Below are 23,646 nucleotides of genomic sequence, written 5' to 3'. Positions count from 1 at the left end.
AATTCTGATTCCAGGATGTTAATACCTGCTTGCTTGCCAAATCTATTAATGACTTAAGCCAATTATTCTTATAAATTTATTCTGAATCATTGTAATGAACTAGTATCTCACTAGCAACTAATTAATAATATTCCCTATGTGAAACAACCCAGAGGTATGAAATTACCAATTTTTCATTAAGCAAAAGTGCACTAGCATCCTACTACACACAGTACATTACTATTTTAATCAGCCAGTGGGTAACAAGAGTGTTTTTAAGATATATTAAATGTTGATTATCACATTCAAGGACAATTCCATTAAATCGTGTGCAAATCAGCAGAGTTCTAGAAACTAGATCCTTGCAGACCTACTTTTAATGAGGTATGAATCTACCAGCCTTGATAAGATAACACCAAGCCATAAGAAGCTGAAAGACCAAAAAATGTATACAGTTAAAGAGAAAACCATTTAATTGCATACAGATTTCCTTGAAATAAACATGTTTCAGCTGAACAGAATAAGCATCACATTTTAGTAAGTTCTGAACAGTATAATGTTCAGAACTTACTAAATGTCATATGTACTGACTGCGTTTATATATCTACACATGCATGGTTTTGTTTCTTTTCTAAGTCTTTTTGCAAAAGTATTTTGAAACTGAAGTAAGAAGCAGCAAACCACACAGTTATGCAAAGATTATTTGCAGAAAAGTAATTTGCAAAGCAGCAGAAACAGAATTTGGCATACAAAGCTACATGAAATGGTCTTTGACCTATTTTTATCATGAAGGACTCAAAAGCTGCACTTTAGCTCATTATTTATTAATTCACTAGAGAGAAACACAGGCAGGGAATAGAAAAAACCTCAAACTCTCTCATTGACTTCACTTTGGGATATACTGATATTTTATCCTTGTTAAAGAATCAAAGAATTTGGACGAAACAGAGCCCTATTATTAGTAAACCAATTAATTTTCAAAACATGTTAATAAGCAGATTTTCATCCCGTTAAATAGCATGAATAATATCTGAGTTCAAAGTCTAGCTAATGACAACAGATGTTGTTCTGAGTAACTTGTATAGAATTAAACAGATTAGGAACTTGGGGTTTCTGTTTAGATTTTCATTGTTTAAATTATTTGAATCAAGGAAGACGAATATAATATTTAATTTGAATAAAATCACAGGAATTTGTTACATGCCTGGTTCTTTACAGGTTACTCAGGCCAAATTGTCATCAGAAGAGACCTATTGCTTGCAGGAAAAGAAAGGACCTGCTGAAACAGAGAAAACAACAAACTCTCACACCTCCTCTTGTTCCGGCTACAACATGGAAAAGACATGCACAAAATTGCTTTTAATTTTGTAGATGAAAATTGGAAAACCAATGCAAAATGGACAAGCCACAAGATGCCTCTACAGCTGAAAACTGAAGGCATCAGTGACCATCTGTGTATGCTCTTCTGGACCTGGGGAAGAAACATGTTGCTTCATTATCTGCAAAAGCAATGAAAGCTCATTTCAATTAATTTGTGTATACCTTCTTATACCTTCATTTTTTCCTTTCAAAATTGGATGAAGCTGGTGTGAAGACTTACACCCTACCAGTGTATGGAGAAGAGAAGGAAAACAGGGAGGTGGGAGAGGACAACTAAATTGGATAAGAAGCAAGAGCAAGGAAGGACATGGAGAAAATCGAGGTCCTTCAGCCTTTGCTAAGCATATATACACCATGTATGTGTGCTCAGTGTAGCTCACTCCCATTCTCTGATTATTTGAGAAGCTGAGAAGCCTGTGCCCATGACCTGCCTCTCATTAGTCCCTACAGCTTCTGCAAGAGACACTTAGGACTAGAAATAGAGAGGGGACTGAAAAAAAAAATTACATGACCTGCAGGTGATGAGTTATTGCCTGATTCGAGATGGGTAAACTAACGAAAGTGTGCCCTAGTTAAACCATGTCTCTTGGAGTGTATCCTTCCCCAGCAGGTACTGACTCACTGCAGATGATCCCATATAAAGCCATAAACCACCACAGATTATTTCAGGAGGGAACATTTGCAAAGGGTTAGAGCAGTAATTAGAAAAAGTCTGCAATGCTACTGGCAATTGAATTGTAGCAAAGCCTTATCAAAGCCTACAATCAAACATGCCACCTTCATTTAAAACTCTGTGCGCATCAATGACCCGCCTCTTACAAACTGGGCTGCTCATTTGTGGTTGGAGGATTGTGTAAGACCATGCTCCTGCTCCTCTCTGTGAAGAGAAGTAACCATATTGTTCTCAAAATCTTGTAAATCTCACCACATGCTCATAATAAAGGAAAGAGAAAGTACACGCTGATGACCATTACAAAATCCAGTTTGGTCATGTATAACATTATCCACCAAATTATGCCTACTAAGATGAATAAATAACATCCTTTGATACAGTTAACATTTTGCATTATTAAGTTAGATCTGTTGTTCATGAAAAACAGCCTCTGAGAAAAGTGTATTTTTTAAATCCAAGCTAAATCTGAAATGTAAAGGTTTGCCTATGTAGCAGACCAGTGCTGCGCAGAGATAATCCAGAATTTGAACACCCTAAATGAGTTTGAGGACTGTCGAATTGTTGGCACAAGATTCTTAGGGAGACAAATCCAGCCGGTTGGATTCCCATATGGTTACTGGCATATATTTTGACTGATTCCCTGAACATGGTGGCTTGCTCATTTTTGCACAAGTAACATTTTTCAAGTAAACATGACTGCTTTCCCCTTGTGTTTTTAGAAATGACAGGGAACTTATATATTCAAATATTCTCTTCAGTTAGAAAAGCAAAAGATATGAACTAACACTGGAAAGTACAGCCATAAAGTGCACATAATTTAGAAACACTGTAGCCCTTTGAGTATGCAAATATTGCCAACAAAACTATCACCACCGTCACACGTTAACTGAGGACTTCTGCATCTGTTGGGGAGTATCAGCAGTAGAATTTGTGAAAATTGAGGGGCTTAGGGGTTTGACACAAAGTCCAGTGGTTGGCTCATCTCTCTTCAAGCATTGGGTACTGATAAAATCTTGAGCCGGGATGGCAAATGAAGATGCACAAATTGTGAAGTGGTCCAGTGTTTCGCCTGAGCGCTGGGAGGAACACAGTGTCACAGTGTCAGTGTCTCATCACTAAATCAAAGCTCTTGACAATTAAAATACTCCCCTTCCACATTCTCACTATTAATCTGGAATCTCCACATGGGAAAAATATGTTCTATAGCCATAAAAGGGAAAAAAAAAAAAAAAAAAAGGAAAAATAAGGCTATAAGTTTAACTACAGCACTTTATTATGAGCCTTTCGTGAACAGTTTTAAAATGATAAAATATTTTCTAAATGAGTTTGCATTCCTCTGAGATGCCCTGCTTAGAGAGGTGATATCCTTATCTGTAAAACATCATTGATGAAGGACACAAACCTGGGGTTAGTCTAAAAATTTAAATCTTTCCTAAATTCTTTGTAGCACCAGGGTAATAAAGCAACAGCACAAAAAGCTCAGTCTTTGCCAGTATTCAAAAGATTTTCAGCTCTCCTAGGTAGAAATATCTCTCTAAACTGCCAAGTTATTAAAGTATTTCTCCAAGTCTCTAGAAACCTGTCCAGAAAGGACACACGAGGCAAGACTGAAAAATACACATACTGGTTAACAATTTTTATCTTGTGGACCATTGGGGGCCCCCCCCCCCCCCCAAGCCCATGCAGATTAGACACATTCATTGCAATAAAACACTGGGCTCAATAGCTTTTTGAAGCAAATAGCTGCAATAATCCATGTTCAATGTCAGACTGTTTGGTTTAAATGACTTCTGTTGCTATTTTTTCCTCCAGGCTGTTTTTAAAGCAGCAGCCACGTTGTCATTTAGGTAGTTTAGGTTGGACATGATGGAAAACTTAAGAAAAACATAGCAGTGCAATAGGTCAGCTGGTGACCTACGCTCTGCCCTTGAAGATTGTCGAGATTAGGCTGGACAAGGCAATGATGAATTTGCTCCACCATCAAGCAGGAGGTCAGAGAAGAGACACTCGGAGCTCCCTTTCAGCTAACGTTCATCTGGTTTTTGTCTACCTCCTGTACATGATTCTCCCTTCTCTCCATTAAATTCAACTAATTGTTAAGAATTGTGTAATAAAAGGGTCACTTTCTACAGTAAAACAGACTCACTCTGGCACTAAGAACTGCTAAAATACATGGTATGAGCTCCAGGTCACCTGAACAGCAAGAGTCAAATGCCTTTTTATGCTACCTCTTAGTTTTCCTTAAGGCAGATATAGTCAAGGAAACCTTAGAGAGAACACTAGGAGAATTTTAGACAAGGTTTTCAGATGCAAGATAGGAGAGAAAATCACAACTGGAGCCATCTTTAACCTATGGTAATATAAGATCTTGGAAATACCTGCCTTCATAACAGAATAACACTGAGTTTAAAATTAATTGCATCTCCTTTTGCAAAGTTTCAGCCATTATTAGAGGAAATTTCAAAATGTCCAAGGTCGAGATATTAAAAACACAGGGAAGTCTTCACCAGCAGATGCAATGGATAACATATGTTATCCCCCAGTTATTTGACAGAAGAGAGACTTTACAGCTTTTGCATAAAAAGCTTGTGTGAAATTTCTGTCTTTCCAGGCTATTTATGGACTGCTGCTTTATGCACACTGCTCCTTTTAACTTCTACATATTTGTATTGATTTTTACCTTGTTTAATTCCTGTCCTTTCAGTGGAGAGATGAGAAGACACTCCTGACTACTTCTGCAATCAAGTGCGTACGGTAGCTGGTTCTAGACCGGATCAGCACACCAGCCTGGCATGAAGGAGCTGTATGTCTTCAGTCTATAAAAGCAATTCCTTGGCAAGGAATCTTACACATTTCTCTCTTCCTGATTTAATTTCAGCTTGCTTGTTTTCCCCCTTTGGGTTATACGTGACCCCACCTATTTCATTGTAGAAGACTAAAAACGTTTTTGAAGGTTACAATCCAGGACCAGAAGCAGCCCACCTACATATTTTACATTACCATCTCTATCACAGCATGATGCAAAAGTCAATCATGCATTGCAGAAGATATTAAGGAATCAAGAAGAAGGTTATCCCCAAAGTAATGCTTTTGTAGATTTTAGCTAGATTATCATGGGGCTTTTGGAAATGTTACTGATTCTTCAATTCAGAGCTGACTTGGGCACCCCAACACTTAAGTTACCTAAGAGAACAGATTTTTTGATTTGGAAGAAAATTAAGAAAACTTCTTTGTGACATCAGCACAGGCAATATTAAAAAACCCCAAACAACCCACTAGTAAGATATAAAGTAGATGTGGACCCAAGAGAGCAAAGTCAAGCTAACAAAACCATCATCCCTCTATCCCTACTTAATGCTTAGCCCCTCTTGCTCAGTTTGTTTACTTTTCACTAGTTTGTGCTTTCTGTTTGAAAGGAAAAAAAAAAAGGTACAAGACTTTATTGGACAGTTTAAGACATCTTCTTTGTAAAGTTCCCAAACATATTATATTTAGAATTACACTACAGAGTGGTAAATTGAAATAGCACCCAGGACAAACGACGACTAACCTCCTGCCTATTGGTGAAGACCTGTATACTTCCTAACTATGGCAGGAACTATTTATTATGTTGACACTAAAATCTACACTTCAGCTTAAGGATAAGAGAAAGTGGCTGGCTGGTGAGGAACAGAAGAAAATATGTAGAAAAAAGATGTATATAATGGCTCAGAATGACAAGAGGTGGTCTTAGCACATCACTAGAACTCTACTGGGAAACAGCTTCACACACACGGTAGTAAAGATAAGTTTAAAGGAGTGAAGCCTGGCCAACTTTGTGGGTCTTTACAGAGAACTTCTCCCAGGCTGAGTGGCATCAGGAGGAAGCACAAAGATACTTTTTAGACAAACATAGTAAGCGGGCATTAATGCCAAAATCACTAGTGACTACTGGAAAAGGCCAGATGTAGTCAAGTCATGAACACAAAGAGGAAGAACTGGTGTTTGAGGCAAGAAAGCAGAAAAGCCAGGACACAGATAAATGGATCCTGGTCAAAGAAATCAAGAAAAGAAATTAAAAGAAAAAACAAACCTTAGGGTAATGTTTGGACATGCATTTGGACATGTCCCTGAGCAAACTGCTGTAATTAGACTCCTTTTGAGCCCAGAGTTGTACCAGATGCCCTCTGTAAGCCCCTCCCAGCTTAAATCATGAGTAGGTGATGCTGTAATTCTAGAACAGCCTTCAATACAATAAATAGTATTAATGGCATAAAAGAGAAAAGAATGGGGCAGCAGTTCATCTCTCTGTGACTGAGGAGATAAAAATGTTCTTATCTGGTGAGGGATAAGGTAGATGATGTCAGCAGCTCTTCCCTTATCCACCAACGCTATCCATCAAAGGTGCTCTTTGGGAAAAAACAATATTGCCTACTAGGGTGCTGTAAAGTGCCCTAAGAATAAATCTTCATTTAAGCCCTGTTCACAGGGTTTGCAGTATCTCAGCTGTGACAGACAGGAGATTGCCAGCACTGCTCCCATTCCAGCCATGGGGTTAGGCTAGTTCACACACTGTTCAACACAACTGGCACAGTTATAGCTCATTCCCTGGTTAAATTTGGTCTAAAACTTAAAAGCTCAAGCCTTAGACAAAGTTTCTGAGGGTCAGTGATAATATGGTTCAGCCTAATAAAATGTTCATAGGCCATTTAGCACCCATAAGGAGCACTCCTAAATAATTCTCATATAGCAACCCAAATCTTGTGTTAAGTAAACAGCTACCTTAGATGAAGATCTAGATTGATGTTACAAATCATAGATCCGTAAATAAATAAGAGACTTTCCTATCAGAAAAAAACATTTCAAAAAAATCATCTCTCAGGCACATGTTATGGGAGCCAAACATAAAGGTAACACAAGCTTTGGACATGGAGTCCCAATGCTGTAATGGGAATGCTTTTGCGCCTTGCAAAAGCTATGCTCAGATTGCAACTTTGCCTAAAATAAGACCTCACTTTGTTTAGGGATAACACAATCTATTTATTTTTAAATGTTAAAACTGGCAATATTTCCGGGTGGTATTTCCAGCTAGCCTAGATGTCTCCAAGATCCCAGAGTTGAAGCTGGCTCCAGCTCCCCTTTCAGAGCCCCAGCAACAGTCCATGGGGACAGGATGGGACAACACATATTTTATTTAACGTGTTGAGTACTCCAAAGTTCAACTGTATCATTTACATCAACAGTCAATGTAACTTATATGTTCAGAAGCTATAACTGAAAATGGAGCCATCAGAGCTCCATTTGCCATTGCCAGCATAAACAGCCCTTCTGCCAAATCCTGAAATGGGGAATAGATCTGTTCTAAGGTTCAAAATTGGCGTTAATAATAACTGAATTCAAAGCAAGGGTCTGGTAGACTGATGACTGTCAAGGAATGGAAATATAGATAGTATATGAACAGTATAACACCTATGAAACTCCTTGTACTTAGGTAGGCAAGGTGAGAAGGAGAAAAGCAGACTTGGTCTAGAGATCCCGCACACATCACCCAGCCCTGACGTGCATGTGGCCTGACATAATAGCCATCTTCACAAAGGGTAGGCATCATACCTCATGTCTCTGGAGAGATTACCAAGTTGCCAGCCCAGGCAAAGTTTCTCATGCTGTGCTCATACCTGGATTACGAATTAATTTGTTATCACCAGTTTGCAGGACACACAAGCATAACTCCCACTGCTACTGCATCCAGCACTTATTTACTCTCCCTGGCAGACCCACTCAAAGTGAAAAGCTTTGCATTCTGTAACAAAGCCATGAAAAAAGATAAAAGCCAGCTAAAAAGGTAGATGGAAAAAAACAATCAGGCTTATCTCTGCATTGCTACCAGGATGACATTTCTTTTTGAGTGGTGCTTTGCAGGTGTCAATGCCAATTCATGTTTCAGGGTGACACACCATGAGCTACACAAAGGCAATTACCCCAGTCAGTTATTATTAAATGCCTATGCAGTTATGATTTCTTTCTGCAGTTTATTGACCAGCTTGGGACAGCATTGGAAGCAAGATTCTAGGTTGTGGAAAGTAATTGCAGACATGCTTCTTGAAGCAGTCTGTGGCTCAGGGGACAAGCTGTAGCTTCGCATGAGGGCCTCAGGTTCTTTGCTCTAGGCTTTTGAAATGCAACTGTGAATCTTCTTGGGTACAAATGATGTTCCAGCTCTGCCATAGAGACTTCAGCCCATCACCAAGCACGTTTCTCAGACAAAACAACCAAGCAAAAAAGAAACCAAAACAAAACCCAAATTGGACACTGGGCTCAATCAGATTCTTAAATTAAATGCCATAAAAGAGGACACGACTCTTTTGATATCTTCTTTTCGAATTAAATTAGCATTACTTGAAAAGGGTGATCTTAAAATGGTCATTTAATACTGTAGAGTTCCTAACAAAATAGAATTAAATAGGCATTCATATGGACAAATAGACAGCTCCAGTCCTATAAATATTTCATCCTTAATTTTGAGCTTCTCTATGACAGTTAACTATGTTACTTAATGGTTGGACAGCTGTAACATATAATCTGGAGAATAAAATTATCTGAATAATGTCCATCACTAGGATTCCCACTGGTAACACTTAATTCTGTGCAGCCACCCAGAGGTTTTTTCTTTTTTAATCCCAAAGGAAATACAGTCAGTGCCTCCAAGTGGGATTCAGCTGCCCTCCATGATGCCGGGATTTCATCCATCCCAGCAGTCTGCAAGTCCCAGGCAGCACTGGAAGGCACAGACAGCAAAGGAGTTTCAGAATAGGATGAATCACCCCTTGAAGGGTCATGGTGTTTCTGTGAACCTATAAACCACTGACCACTGGGCAAAGTTGAGTGTGATATGCAGCTGTGCAAAAGAAGTTTAGAAATTAGAAAGGATATCAATTATTAAGTGCTCCAGCTACACTGTCCAAGTTGTAGAAGGCAAAAGCAGGGACTGGAAGAATGAAGAACTGCCCTATGTAGGAGAATCACAGAACCAGCTAGCTTGGAAAAGACCTTTAAAATCATCAAGTCCAACCTTTACCCCAGGACTGCCAAGTCCACCAAAAAGATCAGGTTTGAAACCAAGGAACCTGAAGGTGCACAAAAACGTGATATCTGGTAAGATGCAACTGTGGATCCTGAGAGACCTAGCAGATGAAGTGGCCAGGCCATTATCCATCATAACTGAGAGGCTGTGGCAGTACAGTGATGTTCCCACTGACTGGAAAACAGAAAACATACCCCCCATTTATAAAAAAGGCAAAAAAGGAAGACCTGGGGTGCTATAAGCTGGTCAGCGTCACCTTGGTGCCTGGCAAGATCATGGAGCAGATCCTCCTGAAAACGTGGAAAATAAGGAGGTGATTTGTGACATCAGCAGGGTTTCACTAAGGGCAAATTGTGCCTGAGAAATATGGTGGCCTTTTATGATGGGGCTAAGGCATTGGTGGATAACTGCAGAGCGCCTGATGTCATCTACCTGGAATAAATAACAAGAATTTCCTAAAATTTTCCTTTCTTCAAGGAAGTTCATCACTCTGAGGGTTGTGAGGCACTGGACCAGGTTGCCCAGAGAAGCTGTGGCTGCCCCATCCCTGGCAGTGTTCAGGGCCAGGCTGGACAGGGCTTTGAGCACCTGGTCTAGTGGAAGGTGTCCCTGCCCATGGTAGGGGAATTGGAACTATATGATTTTTAAGGTCCTTTCCAACCCAAACCATTCTATGGTTCTAGGATTCTATTTCATGGTGTTGCAGAACTACACAATCCATCCAACTTTCCTTAACTGCTAACTTATCTGGTTTTAGTGTTGCTACACAATGTTAAAAATGTGTGCTAAATGCAAACTTACAGAGTCACAAAATCATAGAATAGTTAGGGTTGGAAAGGACCTTAAGATCATCTAGTTCCAATGCTCCTGCCATGGGCAGGGACACCTAACACTAAACCATCTCACCCAAGGCTCTGTCCAACCTGGCCTTGAACATCGCCAGGGATGGAGCATTCACAACGTCCCTGGGCAATCCATTCCAGTGCCACACCAACCTTGCAGTAAACAACTTCTTCCTTATATCTAACTTGATAACTTCCCCTGTTTAAGTTTAAACCCATTACCACTTGTCCTATTGCTACAGTCCCTTATGAAGTGTCCCTCTCCATCATACTTGCACCAGCCTATTTTTCCAAGAATGGGGGCCTCATTTACTATATTATGACTACATCATGTGTCAAAATCATAGCTAATTTAAATGGCTTACCCCTTGTTTTTAAATTAGCACAAAAAATGAAAGCCATGAAAATGCACTATTCTATCTTTTCAGAGGTTGAATTGTTTTAATATGATTCTAAAAGGAATGTTCTACTATTTTTAAATCATAAGGCTTAATATTAACTATTTTACATTATGATGGTGCCTTATAATCATCAACACATAACTGGGCACTGCATTCCAATACCAGGCTACTATGCATCCCTGAAGAAAAAACACCTTCAATTTTTATGCATGAAAAATTTATAAGTGATAGTTATTTTATATGGAGTTACAAGTCTGACACACAATACCAAATACATCCCGATATAAAAGAGATTTGAAGAGGAGCCACAACACGTTATGTTGTAGTAAGCTTGTCTATAAATTAAAGCAGCCAACCGAGGAGATGCCCTAAGCAGGCATGTTTTTATAATGCCATTAGATGTGATGACATTCAAAGTTGTATGCTAAAGTGCATACATAACTGTGTAAATGTGAGCATTTTTTGCTCTTTTTTTCCCCTGTGATTGCATACTGTTATAAACTTGCTGTGAGGGTTAGCTTACACGAATTTTCTTGTCTGCATCCTGGGTAGTTACACAAAGCAGCTGGCAGGCTGTGAGTTTGCATGCAGTATCCCCGTCAGTAATTTGTACTTCTGCCTCTGCATCCCCAGTAGGCATCTTTAGTTATTTCTTTTTGTTTAAGGAATTCAAGAGAATTACAATTCGTTGCTGTATTTTTCAGTTCCATTTAATGCTTATAAAACTTAACAGAGCTATCAGGAGCATTTTGATGGAAGCATTTTCTCAAGAAAATGTCTGATTTCCTCAGGAGGTCTTCTAAAGGGATATTTTCTCATCTCCCTATAAACACATATATTTTGAATTTTGGAATTTTTTTTTCTAATTAAAAATGTCATAAAACAGCATTTTAGCATTTTGACAAAAACATCATAATTTTGAAATTTTAGGATAAAATGTTTTGTTTCAATCACCAACATTTATTGTTGACAGTAACACGTTGACATAAAGGTCTTATTGCTTAAGAACATAAAAAAACCCAAACTACTACAAGTAGATGCAGGACAAAAATTAGGTGGGTTTGACTGTTTTTTGTTGCTGTTGTTGTTTTCTGTTTCCTTGGGGGTGGGTGGTGGTGATTTTCTATTGCTTTTTCTTTTGCATAGTAGAGGTATTGTCTGCAAAAATTGCTTTCCAGGCTATTTCACATCCTCCAAATAAGAAAAACAAACTGTGATTTCAGGATTATACTTTTTCAAGTAAGCAAGAACTACCAAGATCTGACCTCTAAAATAATTTCTATCACTAACCAATTTAGCTCATCCCATTTCATATAAGAAGATACATCGTCCAAATTCTGCTATTTAAAAGACTTTATAATAAGAACATATAGTTTAACGTGAATAGTGCTCTGGCAGCATTGCTATCTCTAATAAAAAAGCAACAATACAATACCCCTGTGGTATTTCCCATGCATTACTTATTTTAGCAATAGGGTTTCTTTCAAGCTCTGAAATGATGCTGAGGCAAAAAGACACGAGAAAAATTCTCAGAGACATTCACTGCAGTAAGTGTAAGCAAATACATTTGTAACTATAAACCCTCAGTAATTCTGCTATCCTCCATCTGGCACAATCCTGTTGCCCAATTTTATATGTATTTTAAACTCAGATGCAGGAATATTGTGCTTGCTCTATAGGACTGCACCCTCAAAGGAAAGCAAACACACAGTTTTAGATCCCAGGCTATGATTCAGTTGTAAAAAAGCCAAACATATTAATAAGCTGTGATTTTATAAACTAACAATTGTTATCTTTAAGACTCAAAACAATCTGATTATTTATTAACTACATTTGAGTCATGAAGCTGGCTCTGAGCATAACTTCCCTGTAGAAATTGGAGCAACTTTATTTCTGGAGTTTTAGTTAAAATAATAGTAAAATTTTGAATTTACTGCTTAATCGCTGTTTTCCCCAAAATAAGCCTTTTGTTTGGCAGAGTAAATAAAAAGCCAGATATTTGTTTTCTTTTTCTCTCAGGCAATAAGTAAAAACGGTATTTTTGCACCAGCCTTCTATTAATACGACTGCCTATATTTCTTCAGTAACTGATGTATTTTCATTATTATGTATTTTATGTAAACAGGCTTGTGAAATGCAAAGTGGCCGCTCAAAATACAGCATGAGGCAGGCGACTTGATAAGGCACAAAAGACTCAAATTCTGGTGTTCACTGATCTTGCTTAAGTACATAAACATTTGGTTTTCCTTCTGAATGTGGTGTTTACTGTTGCTTGACTGAAATGGCTTTTGTTCAGCACTGTTATAAAATAAAGCTGCATCTCATTTCCAAGTCAACTGCCCTGAAAGTCAAGAAATTTAGAAAATATTTAACAATGGGGAAAATCAAGCGGCTGAACCCCTCCCCACCCCCCAGTTCATTATCTCACTGCTTAACTCCAGTCCTACTTCAGCTTTTTAAGTTATCATTTAAACACAGACATTGGAAGAGCTTTTGTAGCTGTTTGTTCTTTTTTTTTTTTTTTTTTTTTTTTTTTGCAATTGATGTCTTTGCTGTATTACTTTGGGTCTAAAGAAGCCCTTTGCTTATTCTAACCTGGAAGAGCAGTTCTTGTGTAACTTGCCATGTGGAGCAAATCTGAAAAGCTGCATAGCTTTTCGGGAAGGTTCACCAACACCTCGTTGACTAAGATGTTATCAGCTTCCTGTAGCATGAGCACAGATACTATAAAAACCACTCAAACTATTGACTGAAGAGCTGTTTGTCAAAGTGCAGAAAGATGCTGCAGTTGGTTAACTCTAATTCCAAATACCTTTATGTAAAAAGTGTCGTTCCTGTTGAAGAAAAAGTAGAGCTGCACTCAGGAGATCTTACCAAGTCATTTAAGATGCTAGAAACTGTAAACACAGTAAAGAAAAATTATTATTTGTCTTCACATTTAATCTGTTCTTGCCACACCTATAGTCTCAGAGAACAGACTCTTGAGCTCTGCAAATCAAGAAGTCCACTGCACATCTGAGAACTTGGAGGTATCTCATAAGAGGAGCAGATGCCCACCCAAAACAACCCCCACAATAAAATCAGCATTTCTTCTCATCTTGCACACTTAAACCGTGAAGCTAATAGCCATAGAAATTTGTGGATTTTAAAACCACTTGCACATGTTTGGAAGGTAATTTGACACCCCACCAAGTTATTAATTATTAAAACCACCAGCTCTGGTTCAGGGCATTCTTCAGCAATTGATTCTGGTTCCTGTAAAAGATAGGATGCCAAGCTAGATGGACCTTTGGTTTCACCTGGTGTGACCTACTGTGTATTCTTATTTAAGACAAGAAGAGTCAAAAATATCAAGTCATTCCTGTTGGAAAAACTTAAGACAACCTTGATTTTGGTGGTCACAAGACAGCACTCCCAGATAGGATGCTGACAGTCAATTCATCTTGCTCCGTCCCTCTGGGTTCTTTCTCATTTTTTACATAGAGGGTGGTTGAACTTCACACAGGTCTAAAAATAGATATTTTTTTTTGCTAGGTGGCGATGGCATAACTACACTTCTGTGTGTTTAAGCACGCCAACTAGGGTCAATCTGCTAGCTCATTTTAAAATACTTTGTACAAGTCCCTTAATTGAGAGCCTCTTCCCTGCCAGGGAACTTCTTAGATCATCAAGAGCTTTTGGTAACCTGATGAAGACACTTGCCACAAGCGTCTGCACAAGCCATCATAACACTGGCTTATGTTTTATGAAGAAATAAAGGGCGAAAATTGTGTATTCGGAGACAGCAAAACAGCTACAGCAGCAATCAATATGTGCTTACAATAATGCAATTAAACAAATTGCAAAGGTCCTGATGAAGATTTCATAATTTACTTTGCAACAGCAGTATCATAAAACATCTCCATCTGTGCTAGAGTGATGCCCTATCTAAGGGCTTTAAGACCAGGGCTTAAGACTCAGACACCAGAAGCCAGCCTGGAAAGGATAGGGAAACATTTTAGCAGAGTGTAATTACTGCTATGGTGATCCCTTAGGAGATCACTCTGACTGAAGGTTCACCTGATCACCACTCCTAACACAAGGAAGGGCCAGATGGCTGCAGGAAGAAATCCAACCCCATGGGGAAACATATGGTTATACCATCTCAATGTCACTTTGCCTCCTTGTTTCCAGCTGTCTGGCCTTCTGAGCTCCTATCCTTCAAAGCCTCCAGAAGGGTTTTATTTCAGGGGGTTGCCAACAGCTTTTCTAAACATTCTAAAAGCTTCTGGTATTCCTTGCATTTCTGGGCAATGGGTTAAAATCCATCAGCCATCAACCCTTTTTCCCACTTCCCACGTCTCACCTGATTTTATGGGCAGGGTTCTACCTGGGAGGAAAAGATAGAAAATACACTGTAATAGCGGAAATACCTTTTATAATCACCCAGCACTTGCAATAAGTGTAAAAGCCAGCTTATGTAATGGATGGAATAATTGCATCTGGTCCTTGGAGGTCATGAGTCGCATCATTGGTCCATGAGCTATGTACACAGTATTGCAGGTGCAGGGCAGGAGAAGGGCTACAAAACACCCTGCACTTAAAAAAAGACCCATTATTTAGCAACAGCTGATAAAAAGTGCTTCCCAGCTTCCCCCTCCTACCAGACAAAGTTAAAAGGGTCTTTTTTTACAAGAGGAATTAGAGATGTGTGCACATCTACAGGGGTATGATATAACAGGCATCACAGAAACATGGTGGGATGGCTCCTGTGACTGGAGTGTTGGAATGGAAGGTTACAGGCTCTTTAGAAAAGACAGACCTGACAGGCACAGAGGGGGGAGTTGCCCTTTATGTTATGGACAGGCTGGAGAGTATCGAGCTCTGTCTGGGGACAGGTGAGCAGTTAGCCGAGAGCTTGTGGGTCAGGGTTAAAGGAAGAACAGCGATGGGAGACATTACTGTGAGGATCTGTTACAGACTGCCTGACCAAGAGGAATCTGTGGATGAAGCATTCTACAGATAGGAACAGCCTCACGCTTGCAGGCCATTGTCCTTATGGGGGACTTCAACCACCCTGACATCTGTTGGAATGACGGTACAGCCCGGCACAAGCAATCCAGGAGGTTCCTCGATTGTGTGGAAGACAATTTCCTTCTGCAAGTAATAGAGGAGCCAACAAGGAGAGGTGCCATGCTTGACCTTGTGCTCACCAACAGGGAAGGGCTCATTGGAAATGTGGCACTCCAGAGCAGCCTTGGTTGCAGTGACCATGACATGGTCGAATTTGAGATTCTCAGGACAGTGAGAAGAGAATGCAGCAAGCTCACTGCCCTAGACTTCAAGAGAGCAGACTTTGGCCTCTTCAGGAACCTGCTTAGTAAGGTTCCATGGGATACAGCCCTAGAGGGAAGGGGGCCCAAAACTCTTGGTTGATATTCAAGGATCACCTACTCATCACTCACAGGAGTGTTGCATCCCAACTAGAAGGAAGTGCAGTAGGAGGGCCAGGAGACCTCCTTGGATGGATAAGGAGCTGCTGAGGAAACTTAGAGGGAAAAAAGAGGCTTATAAAAGGTGGAAGCAAGGACAAGTGGCCTGGGATGTTGTCCGAGAAGCTAGGGACCAGGTTAGGAAAGCTGAGGCCCAATTAGAATTAAACTTAGCTAGGCATGTGAAAGATAACAGGAAGGGATTCTACAGGTACATTGCAAATAAAAGACAGACTAGGGACAATGTGGGCCCTCTTCAGAAGCTATCAGGAGAACTGGCTATAACTGGGAGAATTTGGAGAAGGCTGAGGTTCTTTGCCTCAATCTTCACTGGCAAAGGCTCTGACCACACCACCCAAGTCTTGGAAGGCAGATGCAGGGACTATGAGAATGAAGACCTTGGGCCCACTGTAGGAGAGGATCTGGTTTGAGACCATCTTAAAAATCTGAATGTGCACAAATCCACGGGTCCTGATGAAATCCATCCACGGGTCCTGAAGGAGCTGGCGAATGAAGCTGCTAAGCCGCTGGCCATCATATTTGAAAAATCATGGCAGTCAGGTGAAGTTCCCGACAACTGGAAAAAGGGAAATATAACCCCCATTTTCAAGAAGGGGAAAATGGATGAGCCAGGGAATTACAGACCAGTCAGTCTCACCTCTGTGCCTGGCAAAATCTTGGAGCAGATTCTCCTGGAAGGCATGCTAAGGCACATGAAAAAACAACAAGGTGCTTGGTGACAGCCAGCTTGGCTTCACTAAGGGGAAATCCTGCCTGACCAATCTGGTGGCCTTCTATGATCGGGCTACGGAACTGATGGAAAGGGGTAGAGCAGTTTATGTCATTTAACACTCATACCCACACAGCTATATAGTGTTCCACTGGTTCTGTGAATTATCAGCACAGAAAACATACCCCAGGAGTTTTTGGGAGTTACAGAAGAGACAGCTTCTGTAACTCTGGGACAATAACTACACAGAAGCCTCCAGACGTGGAGATATAAATAGGAGATAGTACAAATTTTCTTGATAGGAAGATGTGTTGTGTCCCATGAGAGATAGGTACTACCATAACCATTTTCAAATCATTGTGAAGACAGCAAAATAGATATATATATATGAATTTGTTATAGTAGCTCAAATACCACTATAATTGTCCCCGTTGCAGAGCACAATCCAAATACCACAATTTCTTCTTCACCCTATGCACCACAAACACATTTTGATAGCAGTCTCATCCACAAGACAACACACCATGACCCTGGAGCCAGGCAGGCTTCCCTTTTTCATACACTGTGTCCTAAAATAATTTATACCAGTCACCAAGACTCCCTCATCTTCTCAAACTGGCTGTCACCTTGCTATGGTTTTGTTCACAGTCAAGTGAATATGGATTTTGCTTTGGCTTAATTACATCACAAATACACACCCATGTGGATTTATAAACAACACAACTGAAGATGAAAAACTCCAAGTGAAAACCAAGTAATTTCATTATTTTCAAAGACAGCTCATACGGCCAAATGAGAAAACAAAGCTGTTTTCAAAATAAAACTGTGTTTCCATAACCCTGTTTTTGTCCACCTCAGCCACACTGAAGCAGCTGCCTCTTCTGGTAACTGCATTAAAAATGCTCCTCCCAAAGTCTAAAAATACAGTAAAACAGCCTTACAACAATCTGCCATTTTCATCTTACTATGTGTAAAATATCTTTGCAAAAACCATTTCATGTATTTGTGTAACTTGAAATCAAAGTGTGGCATTTGTATTTCCATAACTTTCTTCAGTACAACGCAACCCTAGAATTTATACTTATATATAAATACATGAAATTATATATATTCTGGAGGTCAGGCAAACCATTTCTCAGCTTCAACCTGGCCTACTCTCACAATTTGTTCCTCTCTTGTCACTACCCAGGAGACTTGAAGCTACCAAGTAATTAAGCATCCCCTTTTTTAAAAGCCAATGCATTCACCAGAAAATCCCAGCTATTTCAAAATCCCTTTCCTGCTCACCCAGGTGGGCTCCATTACCACCTCTCCAAAACATCAGCCCTCTGCCATGTGCCAGTACTCTTTTGTCTCACAGTCTGGATCTCCTGGATCTCAAAACCAGATGAAATTCACAGCACCAAAAACAACATGTCCATCTAAATGCAATATATGATGCAATATACAAGGTAACAGTAAGGAGGCAATGGCTCAAATTGTTCCTCTTTTGAATTGGCTTATGGAAAACAATTTCTGAGGGAGGAAGATCGTTTCCTATATTCCTAAAAAATTGCTTTTATGTCCTCTTTTCCCATCATTCTCTGTAAGACTGTCTACAGACTAAACCATGTTTTGCATCCAGTGAGATGGATGGATGGATGGATAGATGGATAGATGGATGGATGGATGGATGGATGGATGGATGGATGGATGGATGGATGCTCCAAAACCAAAATCTCTGGAAGAGGATGTGTCATGGTCCAAACAAATGCTCTTGTGCAAGCATTCATCTGTGCGATGCTACCAAAGCAGCACACCGTAATTATGAGCTAGTTTTTGTACATGGGCCACAAAGTTGCACTGAGTAATTTTCCTTTGCTTATTTGAATGAACTGTTATTTCTCTGTTGATGGAAGTAATTATTATAAGGTTTTATAAAATGTTTTCTTTCCCATTAAGAAAGCGTCACCAAACAAACCTGACTGTGAGTCCACTGTAAATTATGCATCTGCTATCTTGGCACCAATTAGCCAGGAAGGTTAAAAGTATTACTGCAAGATGTGGCTGATCATTTCATGACTTGTTTTGTTACTGCCAGGGTGTAATGGGATACTGTGAAATAATACATGCCATCTGGTGTGTGAGCAAAAAAAAAGAATAATGTATATTATCACCCAGTGTTTATGTCAGCACACATATTGCTGTGAGGGATTAGAAGGTATTTGTTATCTGTCCTGCTGTGTGGCACAACACAACGGATGCTACAACTATTATTTTATATTGTCAAGAAGAAATGTCTTTTAGTTTTTATTATATCCTAAACATATGAAATCACAATATGATTTAATAGCATGCAATTAAGTACTGCTAAGCAAGTCCTAGGAACGTTTGGGGAAATTAGCCAAAGATGAAACAGAAATACACTGAAAATTCAATTTTATCTTGAGTTTTCAGCCAGAACTGTATTTTACAGTAGTAGGAACATCCTAAATGTTTCCTAAGGTGCTGAACAGTGATGTCTTACGCAGTCCTGAAAGATACTTATTTATTAGCAATTTACGGAGCTTCTGGGTGCTATATGTAACAATATTTTCCACACTACCCAATTTAAATCTAGATACAGAACTACAAGTATATTAGCAAGCTGGAGGTATTCTTCAGATATGCCATCTCCCTAGCAAAAAATCTCAGTATCATGCTTTCCTTGCATGTTGAGAACATACTCTCAATTAAGTTACCATTTAATTTTGGAAGATCGAAGTTACTATGTACTGGATGTTTAAATATATGTAGAAAAGTATTTATTGAAAATTAATCTCGGTCTGAACCAGTTAGCCAAAATCCTCTATCTGAAATGATGAGAAATTCTCATCATGATGTTGCTGCATGTCACTAGAACTGGAGGGATGCAAGACAGGAAATCCTTTTTATTTCCATATGGGTCTTCTTCAAAAGATTATTTTGTTGGAGACACTACTGCCTACTCTCACTATTAGAGTGGATACCACAATATATTTTGTGCTGGTTTAAAAAAACACCAGGTCTAAGAGTCTAGTTTCTGCGAGGGTCCAGTAAGAAAGTGTTTCTATCTTACATTTGTTGGGGGAAATTTAAAATTATAGTTCAACCCATTTTAGTATTTAAAAACCACCTTATTATTTTATAAATAAGGTACAGATTTGCAGGTGCAAGACTACAGTTTTGTGCTGGATACATCTTCTTGGCTGCCAAGTGACATATTTGGCCGTTAAATGTTCTGCCACCTTCTATTTGGAAGAAGGCTGATTGATGAGGGATTGAACATGTGATCACAACATCAAAGGGAAGCCAAACAGCTCTTATGCACAGATAAGCATCCAGGATGGGATAAGTGTTTGTTCATTAAGCTGAATGGGTGTCCCAAATTCCTGCCTAAAGCATATTTTACTATTCCTGTTCTTGTTCCTCTCTATGGAAATGAAATATATTTTTCTTAAATAATCACCTGTTGAAAATGGATTTACAGCTTCTTTTAGTTCATCCTCAAAGGAAAATGTTTATATAGTACAGGTCACTCGCATACAATTCCCACCTCCACCAAAATCATATATATACACAATAAGACAATTTAAAACCCACCTCTACTGTCCTGCCCTCAGCTGTCGACCCTATCAAGAATTCCATGATTATATTACCATATATGAAAAATACTCCAGTTACAAAACAGCAAACATTTTGATCTTTAAAAGAATAGTCAGGAAAGACAATACAAAGATAAACTATTTTCTGATGCCTACAAACACAGTAAGATATACATTTGGCCACTTGACTGCAGAACAGACTTTATTTCCCCATTAAACTGCATCCTCCTTGCAACATGCAACACCAAGTAACAATTCCTGATTCCAAAAGCATAAACCCACTCCAAATCTCTTTCCAAATTGTAAGAGGCCTCTGAGGGTTGCAAAAGTCCTTGAAAAATTATCACAATGTAAGAGCTACATCATAAGGAGCACTTACCCTTGAAGGGCTTTTTCTCCAAACCAATCTCCCTTCCCTAGAGTACGGAGAAAGACCGGATCTTCACTGGGAGAGTCTTCACGAGTAACATTCACCTGTTGAAAGGCCAAACCCCCCCAGCATTTACACAACTTTTAATTAACAAATAAAACCTGTTTGTTCAGAGAGAGATTTGTCATCTCCTGGATCTCTCAGGAAAAGATGTGGTCTATATCTCCTCTGGGAACCATGTAATTCCTCAGAGTCCCGCACTATTCCCTCAGCATCACCAACCAACCATCTAAGAAAATGAAGTTATTTTCCATTAATGTACCTACTACTCTTGCAAAAATGCAGTTTGTACAGTTTTGAAGGGTTTTAACTCTAAACATGGAGTTGGTTGCACAAGCACAGTCACTGTCTGTATGGAGTTAGCAGCAGAAATAGATTTCAACTATTTTGTGCGTATCAGACACACACATGGCATAGGCTTCTGTTAGCTTTGTTTCACATCATTTCTTGTGTTACTAAGTTCACTTAACGGAAAGGAATAACAAAATTAAACTACATTTAGACGTAATTGAAACAAAACAATTTGGAGCATTACAGGATGAAAGATGCCTCCTCTCTTTTTTACTTTCTCAAATTCAGGTAGGGGACAACTCTAGCTGGAGTAAAAATCAAGCACTTTCATTTAAGTTTAAAGAAAAACACCATCTTATTTTTTAGTGTTTTAGTTTTGCAATGAAAGAAGAAAGCAAGTCCTGCTGATGAAAAGCAGACTTTCTACCCACTGTAAAACCACGGGTAGTGTATGCTGTAGATAAAGAAGCTGGCACTGCAACAACAGGAAGATGACTTCATATCCATGAATGATGATTTCTTATTGCTGGGGGGTCCTTTTTTTCCTGAAACTATTTCAGAAGAAAAATAGTAATTGATCAGTTGAAGACCCTTGGCTCTGTTTTCCTGTGGCAGTATGGGACATAAATCCCAGCTGCCATATAATGACAAAGCCCTTGATATCCTACTGGATGCTGAGGATGGCATGACATATCAAGGATTCAAACGGCTCTATGAAAGATGAATGCTCTTGATGTAATGCCTACTACGAGAAATATTTCTTCTTTTTCAGCTGTTATCAGAGGTAACTAATACCTCTTACAGTATGAGAAGGCAGGTGAAATACAAACCCCTCCTAAAAGTACATGGTAGGCATCACCTTTCCCAACGTTAACTGTATATAAAGTTAGTTGTCCAGTCTCTGCCTGTGGTCAGTGGAAAAGGACAGTGTTTCTAAAGCCTGGGTTGTCCCAGATTTCACTGGGATGAACAACTCCCTGAAGCTACCTAATATGCACAGGAAAATCTCTCATCTGCTTCTCCTTTTCAGGCTGTTTAGTTTTAATCAGAGCTTTTGCATATGCAAATTCACAAAGCCAAAATCTGTGATGTCAGACACATCCTTTCAGATTTAAAGACATTCCAGTTTAATTTCACTACTAAATATACAACTGTGGCCTGCACCTTCTCCCATCTATTTTATGGATGGTAAAACCAGTGGGTTTGAGTCATTAATGAGCACTTAGTCTACATCACACTACATTTAATATCTGCAGGGACTCATTGAAGATCAGATGAGGGTAGGGAACATATAATGGATGAGTCAGGAACATTTGTAACTGATGAAAAAAATTTTGGGAAAACAAAGGGAACTTTAATGCAGATTTAACCTTTTCTCTGAGACCTCTGCTGATTCAAAGCAATGAGTGCTAAAGGATTATGGGACTGTGATTTCTATGTGGTTCAAAGTGATGAGCTATTTGAATAGCCATGGTGCCAATGCAGAACCTACAGGATCAGGCATCAGACTGGTGCCACATCATGGTTTTTAGAAAGAAAATAGTGTACAATGGCACAGTATGGCACATGCTGTCTCTAGGTAAAGACAAGGTAAGTGTACAATGGCACATCATGGCACATGCTGTCTCCAGGTAAAGGCAAGATACAGAGCAGGCATGGTGCAGCAGCACTTAGCAAGCAGAAAGGACCAAGCTGTTCTCATCTGACCTATTATTCAACATATTTCTGCACACAGGATGTTTTGAACACACTTTTGATTTCTATTCACTTGGATTTGAAGAAACATGCTAAAATAAATAAACTAAACAAAATCAGGAGTGAGTTGAGTGTGGTGAATGAATTTGACAAAGAAAAAGGGGAAACGGATTTTACTCCTAAAAGGACTATCCATGGAGCACAGATTGAAAGAAAAGGAGCAGAAGTCTTTCTAAGCATTTCTGAGATGAGTGATGAGCTCAGAAATGTAAAATACCTTCTCTGTTCACTTGACTGTCCCTACAGATGCGCTGACATAAAAGGCAAGGCAGAGTTTTTATAAGTAGCTATAGCTGATAATACCCATGTAATGCTGCTGAATGTAGAAACTACACACGAGGTCCCAGGTACGTGGGCTGCTGCCAACATTTTTTCTGTCTCTTTAAGTTGCCTGGGTCAGGTTTTAGCATGGGGCATGGGACATTATGTGCCCCTGCTTCAGAAAGCACCAGGCAGCACACACTGATTTAGTAATTTTATACTTCATTGCTATTTATTCCATATTTCACTGCTGAGGCTCTAATTCTTCCTATCCTGGGCTGTATTCTTTGCATGCATTAGTTATTACACCCACTGTGTAGTTCTTATATCCCAATATAGGTATTAAAACTAACCAGTCTCCAACTCTGTTCATCTTATGCAAGTCACTGACTATATTTTGCAAATCAGTAAGCCTGGAAAACTGGGCAGGACTTAACTGTGCCTGTGGGAATTTCTGTTAAGCCACCAGGATCCAGCTGAGGGTCTGGGAATCTCTCAACAAGCCCATGTGCATTTTATTTTAGCTCTCTTTTTCTGGCCATCAGCTGTCATAGTAAGATATAGTAGCAAAAGCCAGGGATAAAGCCAAGGAGCATCTCAAGCAGGACTACAGGGCTCTGGAGCAATAGCTAAGGGCCATTTGGTGTACTTCGCTCTGCAGTTGAGGTATAAGGGCTTAAGGAGGTGCAAGTCAACAACCGGCTGCCCAGCTGATGTCAAGAACAGGGATTTGGTTTTCACAACCAAGGGACAGTCTTTGGAGATTGAAGA

General features: G+C 39.4%; 1 protein-coding gene across 4 annotated transcripts in view; it reads right to left on the bottom strand.

Moving 5' to 3' along the window:
• Positions 1-23,646, bottom strand: part of PRKG1 (protein kinase cGMP-dependent 1) — a 480,301-nt gene that overhangs the window by 95,106 nt on the left and 361,549 nt on the right. For all 4 annotated transcript variants that reach the window (XM_061373836.1, XM_061373835.1, XM_061373838.1 and 1 more), the window contains exon 7: positions 20,518-20,612. In XM_061373836.1, coding sequence (XP_061229820.1) covers positions 20,518-20,612 — 95 coding nt within the window. The remainder of the gene's footprint in view (positions 1-20,517; positions 20,613-23,646) is intronic.

The sequence above is a fragment of the Neopsephotus bourkii genome, unplaced genomic scaffold (assembly GCF_033783945.1).
Source record: "Neopsephotus bourkii isolate Nb327-2 ecotype Australia unplaced genomic scaffold, CSIRO-AGI_Nbou_v1 NB_1634, whole genome shotgun sequence".
Taxonomy (NCBI): Eukaryota; Metazoa; Chordata; class Aves; order Psittaciformes; family Psittacidae; genus Neopsephotus; species Neopsephotus bourkii.
This window is presented reverse-complemented; position numbering and strand designations above follow the sequence as displayed.